The sequence below is a fragment of the Calidris pugnax genome, unplaced genomic scaffold (assembly GCF_001431845.1).
Source record: "Calidris pugnax isolate Ruff unplaced genomic scaffold, ASM143184v1 scaffold27, whole genome shotgun sequence".
Taxonomy (NCBI): Eukaryota; Metazoa; Chordata; class Aves; order Charadriiformes; family Scolopacidae; genus Calidris; species Calidris pugnax.
Window position 1 is genome coordinate 17,583,808 of NW_015090893.1, and position 9,485 is coordinate 17,593,292.

At 41.8% G+C, this 9,485-nt stretch overlaps 1 protein-coding gene and 1 long non-coding RNA gene across 3 annotated transcripts in view; one reads left to right on the plus strand and one right to left on the minus strand.

Moving 5' to 3' along the window:
• The window catches only part of RAPGEF6 (Rap guanine nucleotide exchange factor 6), a 130,851-nt gene extending 121,392 nt beyond the window's left edge, over window positions 1–9,459 (minus strand). For both annotated transcript variants that reach the window (XM_014948103.1, XM_014948102.1), the window contains exon 1: window positions 9,279–9,459. In XM_014948103.1, coding sequence (XP_014803589.1) covers window positions 9,279–9,347 — 69 coding nt within the window. In that variant the 5' untranslated portion in view covers window positions 9,348–9,459. The remainder of the gene's footprint in view (window positions 1–9,278) is intronic.
• The window catches only part of LOC106891513, a 6,305-nt gene continuing 6,055 nt past the window's right edge, over window positions 9,236–9,485 (plus strand). The window contains exon 1 of the long non-coding RNA XR_001412704.1: window positions 9,236–9,368. This is a non-coding gene — a long non-coding RNA (uncharacterized LOC106891513). The remainder of the gene's footprint in view (window positions 9,369–9,485) is intronic.

The following is a 9,485-nucleotide window of genomic DNA, read 5'->3' on the forward strand; positions in this document are numbered from 1 at the left end:
TCCCAGACAGGAGCACTCCACCTTTCCAAGGGCCAAGGCAAGGCTTGAAGACACCCATCCACCAGTATCCCATAACAGAACCACATTCCTACTCACCGCTTTGTTTTAATGAATCAGAATTGGAAATGACTTCCAGTAGACAAACAAGGACGGGGGAACGAACGGCTTTTCACCTCATCATGTGTAACTTGGTGACTCACCCAGCATAAACCCTGAACTTTCTGCAAACAATGCCAATACACATGAGCCATTGTCCACAGAGTTATTAGCGCACTGTAATTTGAATTTCTCTTTAATGCATCCACGTTCTTTATAGCAGACTTTACGTGAAGGAATCACATTAGTCAGGACCCAAGAGCAGGAGCTGGGAGTTGAGAAGCTGTGGCTGCCCCATCCCTGGAGGGAGCAGGAGTTGGGAGTCGAGAAGCTGTGGCTGCCCCATCCCAAGGGCAGGTTGGATGGGGCTTGGAGCAACCTGGGCTGGTGGGAGGTGTCCCTGCCCAGGGCAGGGGGTGGCACTGGATGATCTTGAAGGCCCCTTCCAACTCTAATCATTCTATGATTGTATGAAACAAAGCTGGTTCTGGCTGGGTACTGAGCAGAGAGAGACAGGTAGGAGGAAAGGGCCAGGGCACGTAATTTATAATAACCCTTCCAATTCTGTACACGAAACCAAAAAGCATCACTTGTCATAAGGGAAACATCTGTACACATCTGTTCCTACACAGCTAAAGAGGTAAAATAATCCCACACAGCATCAGCATGGGTAGAGGTTAAAGTCTACGAAGGTTCATACCGGTGGGGACTGGGACATTCTGCTTCAAGAAGCAGGTCCCTGCAGCCACTGCAGGCTCTGTCCGGGCTGAGAAATGCAGCAACACAGCCCCAAGGACCCTTTGCAGACACATATTTTAGAGGGATGCTTTGGAAACCAGCATGATCATAATCAGCTTTAACACACCCCACCAAGCCAACAACTGGGACCCTTCCAGGAGTGATGCTGATTACCCCGAAACGATGGAAGCCCCAGGTATCTATTGAACCAAGGAAAAAGCCTTGATTGCACCCCAGCTGCCAGAGAGGCCAGAAACCAGCAAGGGGCAGCCTTTAGAGGGAAGAACTCTAAGAGCATTCCCAGGTTATTAGCATTATTTTAGGTGAGGAACAGTCAATGGTCAGCCTAATTTACTTTTCCAAGTTTTTATTACAAGTTCCCTTTCTTTGGCATTTCACCCAACCTGAAAGGTAAAGGATGAAATGGTTTTGGGAAGAGGTTCTTCTGGGTTTGGTTTTGACTACCTTTTTTATTATTATTATTATATTTAAAAAGCTTTGGTTCATAACACTCTTGCAAAACAAATTTACCAGGAGAATCCATACACCTAATTCAGGGCACCTCAAGAGTCTCAATGTCTCCCTGTTTCCACCTGAGGGGTTTTTTTACCCCTTTTTACTCCTGCCCAAATTTTCCTTTCCAGGACAGTCTTGGATACCCTTACCCACAATATGGGTTAACAGGGACACAGAATCTAAACCCAAAAACCTCACCCACCCATCAATATTCATGCTATTTTTCTCTACTTGTTTAATATTAATTTTTTTTGAACAAGGAAACTTTGTTAGACAGAATCTAAATTTAAGAAAAGCCTATTTGCCAATGACACTTAAATATTCATTTTTTTTTGAACAAGGAAACTTTGTGAGACAGAATCTAAATTTAAGAAAAGCCTATTTGCCAATGACACTTCAGTAAAGCCAGTGTATGTACTCGCAGCTAAAACAGTGCCCTGAAACCTGATTTATTTGGTTGGAACCATGAATCTATATTTGACTGAACTCAACAGGCCCTAACTGTTAAAACAGCTGGAAAAAAATATTTATTTCTGCGAACTCCTAGGAAAGTTTCCTTGCAGGTATCCCAGACAGACAACGGCTGCAGAACAGCCAAACCAGAACCCTCCAATGTGAACGTGGTTCCTTGTCTAAGGCTCAACACAACCTTTTTTGTGTCTCCGAGACATAAATAATCAAAAGAGGAATACGAGCAACACATTCAGTCTTGCTGCCGAAAGCACAACGAAAACAAACTCAAAAAAACTGGTCAAAAACAAACAAAAAAACCCTCCCAAAACAGACACTAAAGCTCTTATAGCTGAATATTTACATATATTAACATTTGGTTATAAGTGCTCCAATATTGTATTTTGGTTCATTTGAAAGAACAGATGGATTTTATTTTTTTTAAGTGCAACTAATTTAGGGCTGATTTCAGCTTCAGAAAGTGTGTTGTACTTAAGGTTCCAACTAAGTGATGATCTGAATTATTTGGGTACTGAAACATATGCCCGGTTGTCGAGCGCTTCTGGCCAAAAAAACTGGCAAATCCACCGTACGACGCGAGCGCGGAGCCGTGTCCACACGGCAATGGAAACAACTGCAGTAAAACAGCCAAATAGCACCAGTTTCAAATAAGACCTTGTGAATTTAAAGATGAATCTATGATCAGCCACAGATTAATAATGCAAAAGGAGGTTAATTTTAATTACCCAGAAGAGAGATTTGACCCTGCCCAGTCTCAGGGAGGAGGACACCACATTTTACCCGCGCTGCTTCCCCAGGGAGGCTGAGTAAGATCAATCAAGTACCAGCAAACATGCATCAATTGGGCTCTATTTGAATTATTTTAATAAAAGATTGAGACATATCTATCAAAGAACATCATTCTTGATCACCTCAGACAACAAGGGGCAAATACAAAGTATATGAAAACGAATTATCAAGAAGCATTTTAGTGAGGTAGGACAAGAGTTTGCATGCCTGGAGTTTTTTATTACAGGAAAACCACCGGTCTAATTGAGATGAAGACTCAAGATACTACACTGTATTAATAAATTAGTAAGATACAACTTCACACCCAAAGCACTATTAGAAAACACAACAGAAGAAAGTGTAAGGACTAAAAACTTCCAAAATCATCAAGCTGGAGGCTGAGTAGATGCAGCTCTCCTAGAACTCTAAGACTTGTTGGACAATCCTCCCAAATTGGCAATCTGTATTTATCTCATGATAAATACATTAATTTAATGAACAGCTCGGGGAAAAAAAAAAATAATATGGTTTTGTTTTACCTCCAACAGAAGCTATGTGTGGGGAAAAAAAAAATACAGTTTTGTTTTACCTCCAACAGAAGCTATGTGGCAGGGAAGCACAGGAGGATGAGAGAAGGTTACTTTATTGTTATTGTTTCATAAGAAGTAATAAAGAATTTCAGGACCTGCTTCATTAACAAAGAAACGATATTCTGCTTATCAGTAAGACCCAAACAATCTTAAGAGCTGTCAGCCACCAAAACAATAACCAGCCTGCCGCTCCTCAGGTACCACTGTTCTGAACTTTAATTTTATTAGACATCTATAAAAAGAAAAAAGCTTTACAAGATATTGAATTTAAAGAGACTAATCTAATATTTAAGAAAATCTCACAATTCTGGGTCTTTTCTAGTCTCAGAGATGCTGACAGAATATGGTGTCAACGAAGCAGCACATGGCACCGCAGTGCAGGTACCCTCAAGTCTTTCTCTAAAGTTGCTGTTATTCAACATTCTTGCTAATAGAACCACCGATTTTTCTGCATTTGATTCTTCAGTCATACAGAACTAAAAAAAAAACCTCTTATCTGTCGCCTCCACAGGACTGCTTATAAAGTATTCATAATTATATTAGGAGGTTTTATGTTCTTGTAACTGTAAATAATAATTGTTGGCATAGGAGTAGCGAAAGGCAATCTGCATAAGGTACACAATGACCCAGCCAGGAATTTATTAGGAGTAAACTGCAGGCACGTCAGTACGCGTTGGCAATCGCTTTGGTTATCACCCAGTGATAACCAATACGGAGACTTTAAAGGTCTCTTCCAAGCACAGGACCCAAATCTCTGCTGGGTAAGGGATAAAAGTCGGGTACTGCCGGTCCGTTCATCTCTGATGTATGGTCTGGGGAGGCAAAAACACCAAAACACAGCGCTACAGGACAACCCCCAGTGCTTCACATCAGGGAACTGCTGGTTGTCTTCAGCTTGAGCTCCGGGATTGTTACCCAACAAAGTCTTATAGAGCATCAGCTACAAAAGAATCTATCACTAACAAAAAAAAAATAAAAAATGGGAATGGGAACATAAGACAGAGGTTAGGTAGTAGAAAATTATGGCAGGAGTCAGGTTTCCATCACTCCTCTCTCCCTGTTTCGGAGGCCCACATACTAACAGTAAGGAATTTTTATTAAATACAAACCAGCATCTGCGACTTAATTTAATACAAGTTTCTTTTCAGCTTTAAGATAATTGCAAGCATCTAGATTTTTGCAGTGATTCTACAATTCTGATTACGTTAAATGGCTATCCAAACCCAACACCATTGTTACATTAACACTGCTAAAAGCTCACTGCGAACTACAGAAACAATGGATTTTAACAAAGCCTAATCCCCTGTTTCACCTACTGAGTTTACAGAAAATTATTAAAAGGATGAAAAAACCCACTTCAAAATACCAGTTATTTCTGGAAACAAGAAGCAGATGTTCTCCTCTGTTTGGCTCAGCTGTGCTACAGTACAAGACTGCCTTTGTTATGCTGTCAGCAATAATTTATTTTATTTATTACAGCCATTTTATAATGCCCATCAATGTACTATTTGTGCATGATTTAGATTCACGCAGATCTATTTCTCTAGATATGAGCCGTCAAGAAGCATCACACACACACTCCAAACAGCAGACCTTCTTATAACACAATTGTGCAAATTAGGTTTTTTTCCCCTCTTTCCACTGTATTAATAAAAAGGGAACAGGAAGAGGAGGAGGAGTTAGTATTGCCAAATAAAGTTGAATTAACATTAATCGAGAATTACTGAAACAAGACATAGTACAAAGATAGGAAAATACAAGAGCTTAGAGAATAAAAATAAACCCTGCCCTTTGAAGTCCAATAAAGGCAAAGCTTTTCTGAGCCATGGAAAGGAAATACTGTCTAGAACAAAGTTGTGAAGAACTAAAGGGAGACTATGATGGGAAAAGGATCGATTAAAAAAAAGAAAAGAGCATGCTCATGGGAGGGGAAAAAATTTAATTAAAAAAAAAAAGGGGGGAGAAAAAAAAAAGAAAAAGGAACATGATCATTTGCTACTTCATCCTATCAGCCCCCGAGAGCTTATCTGTGGTAGGCATTAAACCACTCCCCAAAAGACTAACTTCACAGCCTTTGTATGGATCTGATAAGGAATTCTGGGCCTCAAAAAATTAAACCTTTAATGAGAGAGCAGACACGGTGCCATAAACGCTCGTCCTTCCCTCCTACTGCTTTGAACAAATGATTTCCTTCTATTAAAATACTCCCAACTTACTAATTTAACATCCCCACCTGTGACACAAGAACCAGGCAGGATGATGTGTAAGACAAAGGTAAAACTCTGCACAGGAGCAGGGAAATCTATTCCCAACCTGCAAGAACTAGAGGATCTGCATGAATAAATGCTCCCCCATTTAACACCACCCAGACATCAGCATAATCCTGGAAGACAAATGCTGATATTAAAATATTAAACAACTATATGAAATACTATAGTTTAAATATAGGTATGATTTTTTTAAGCGATTAAGTGTCCAATTACTGCAAAGGTTTCCTCCATCTGACAAGAGGGCGCACAGAGCAGAGATGATTTGTTAGGATAATCTGTTATCGGAACTAACATCTGACAGAACCCTGGCAAATTCTGCACTTTCAGGCTGAACCTGAGTGACAGACACAGATTTATGGGCAGTGTCAGCACAGGGTCACAGCCCCTCTATGTCACCAACCAGTCCTGAGTCGTACCCCAGGGGGACTCACATCCCAGGGTGGGAAACCCACTGCGGACACAGGATTCAGCCCACAAGAAAATATTCCAAAACCCCTTCCACAAGAAAGGCCAGCTCGCATCACACCTGCACAGCTTTATGATGTGCTAGGGCAGAGGGAAGAAAGAAATAAACAGAAAGAAAAAACCAAAATTCAAAAGATTTCCCAGACTTGGGCTGTACCGAAGAAAGTTTCTAAATGGGGTAACAGAACAGCAATTACATAAAAATGTATACATCATTAAATGCTCTACAATCTCCAGGAGTTCATCAAAATAATTTCCCCCGCCAAATAAATTAAGGATTATAACACATGAAGTATCTGAGCAACAACCACCAAAAAAATCAAGTGTGTACATGTCTGATATGCATAACTTATACAACTTTAACAATTGGCAAACATTGGAATGTTACCACAACACTGAAAACTTGCCCTAACAGAGATTTTTCCAAACAAAAATATTTGTAGCATCAAGAATTAAAAGTTTTACTCGAGCACGCCATTGCGATAATTCCCCAAAATAAGGAAATTATAAAAATACTTTAATATCTCCCTGCTTAGTTCCTTAGATCTTAGAAATTAAAACACTTTGTCAAGGAAAAAGTCCTAAAAATCCAAATCATATGAATAATGGCACCACTCCTAAGTGAAGTGGATGATTTATCTGTATTTTTCCAGAGCCTGCTGTACAGATGATAGTTATGAGGCACCAGACCACGCTACTAATCAGCACAGCCCCAACCCTGTAATTTGTAATACCCAGGTAAACTGCTCACATAAACTGCAGGATCAGAAATAGGGGAGGGGGTAAAAAGGGACCAAAAGCACTCAAAACTCCTGTGGCTTTGGCTCATCATAAAATACCAATCATGGTCTGGGGAATTTGGGGGGGGTTTCCTGTATAAAAACGCAGTCAAAGTGCAGGAGCAGCCCCATGCAGCTGATTTCATGTGGGAGGAGCTGATGATACCTTTTCCACCGGAGTGGGAGGGGATGAAGGCAGCCACACTTTTTGTCTGTGCACATCTGGATGCTTTAAGAGAGGAGTCACCAGCTCCAACACCCAAAACTGGGGGGTTCTGACCCCCAACAGCTGCACTAAGCAGGTTTTGACTTCCCTGACCTACACCTTGCTCCTGACAGAAAGAGAATTTGACATGTCAGGATGCTTAGCAGGATTTAAAATAATAAATTAAAAATAAAAAAATACACATCGCAATTGTTTCCTCCAATTCCCTTATCACCCTATACCCATCTGTCATTAAATTAAAAATAAAAAATACACATTGCAATTGTTTCCTCCAATTCCCTTATCACCCTATACCCATCTGTCATCACATCTTGGGACATATGTTTGGGAAATCTGGCAGCATCTGGCCGTGGGTTCAATTTTTTTGCTTTGTGTCTGAACAGGTAACACAGACCCAGAAAGGAAACCCCCCCCAGACACACAGGGAAGGGCTGTTCTCGAAAGCAGGTCAGTTTCTAAATGTATGTAAACAAAAGTACCCCCAGAAAAACAAAAGTGATTTGACTGTAATTATCCACTCAGCAACAGGCAAGAAGAACAGAGGCCCCAATGCTGCCAAGTTTTAAGTACATATTTAACTTTAATCACAAGTAGTCTCGCTGTGCGATGTCTCTAAATGCCTGCCAAAAAAGGGCCAGATTAACAAGGGAATTAAGGTATTTTTTTTTTTAATCATTTTAGAGGTGCCATTAGTTCGGATAGCAAACATTAGATTTTTTTTTTTTCCTCCACAACCGAATACCTTGGCAAATTCCAACCTGCACACAACCCTCACGTCATCCAGTCTCAATGGAAATTGACATGGATCCACCACAAACCCACCAGTACAGCCCAGTGCAGTTGGACAACAGGAAATCTGACAGTTTAACGTTACAAGGTTAAGTGATATATTTATTTTAAGGCAGTTTTAGCCATAATAAGGTGACAATCCTAAAGAATTCCATGACAATTGCCGGGGAGGGAAAATGGGGATACTTTAAAAAAAAAAAACCAAAACCACCCTAAAGAACAAAAAGCCCTACACAGCTGTGAGCCGTGGGTATTGCAAGCAGCAGTGGGCAGATGTTTCGGGCCAGACCAGATTACCTGCTCCCCAAAGCCCAAGCCATGAGGAGCCCACACGGAATGTCAGCTCATGAATGACACTTCTGTGATGAACCCAGTTGCCCAACACTGCAAACCACACTGGGGAAGGAATTCTGCTAACTGCAGACTACAGCCGGGCAGAAAGAAAGCTCTGAAGCAAGAGTTGAGCGATAAAAATAAGAAAACAGAAAGAACAGAGAGACAGCTCTTTCACAGAGGCTGCCTCATCATTAATTTAGGGAGCAGAGACACAAGTAGGAATGTATCAGATATCCCAAGGCAAGTAAACACCGGGACTGAACATGTGTATTTCAGGCACTTACAAGACAGACTGGAAGGAGAATTGGGGTCTGTGTCCTGCTCGGACACCCCCTGAAACACTCTCCAGCAGTTCTCCCCGAGAAGCCTTTTGATAATTAACTTATAAGGAAGACCAGGCAGGACATTCTGCTCCCTGGGAAGTATCAAGGGAGAACAGATGTTTCCCGGTCTCAAAGGGACAAACTCAAGAGCAGATCATTTCATACCACTGATTCTTTAGAACATATTAAAAAAAAAAAAAACTCAAAAAAAAATCACAGTAAAGGAAACACACACAAAAAAAAAAGCCAGGGTAAGCAAACTCACTCCGATCAGCCTTTCAATGAAATGAAAATGCTATCAAACACATTTCATTATTAAGTTAATGCTCCATGAGATTGCCATTCCCCAAAAATACATGGCTGATTACAGGCTGCCTTGTGGGGAAGGGACAGAGAAAGCAGTTAATTGGAAAATGCACTTTATTGTAGCTAACCAGCCTCACACATTTCTGTACTCCCACTCACTGCAGAAACATCTCTTTATGAAGTCTGCAGAGCATAATTAGTTTGGTTTTGTTTAAATCTGCATCGCTGTACAGGTAAGCAAAGTCTCCCAGCTCCCTAACTTTTCCCAGAAGTTTTACATCACTAAAACCTGCCTAATTTTACTTTTCAGTGATCTTGCCTCTTCTTCTTGCCCGAAGTGGTTCAGAAAGCGCCTTATGCCCATGCCCAGCGTGTTCCTGGATGTTTAAAAAGACTCTCGGTCCCGAGAGGTTCAACTTGGGAAAGCAGAAATAAATAAATAACCCAACTTTAAGCAGCCGCGGGTCGGGAGCGCCGGCCGGGGCTGTGCAGAGGGCAAATCCCGCACGGCAGAGACCCGGCGGAACACGGATAAATCCCAGGACGACTCAAAAAGGCAAAACTAAAGATAAACAACTCAAAAGCCGGAGCCGCAGCCCCCTTACCTCCGGAGTCCTCTCTGCTGGTTTCTTCCGCAAAGCCTGCTTAATCTTGGGGTCCACCGGAGAGCTCATTCTATTCCCCTGCTCCTCCAGGTCCGTAACTCCCGGGAAATGGCTGGCGGGGGGCGATGCCTCCGGGCGGGCCGGGAACACCCGGACACCACAACGACGCGGGGCGAGCGGCCGAGCCTCCCCCGCCCGGTCAGCGCC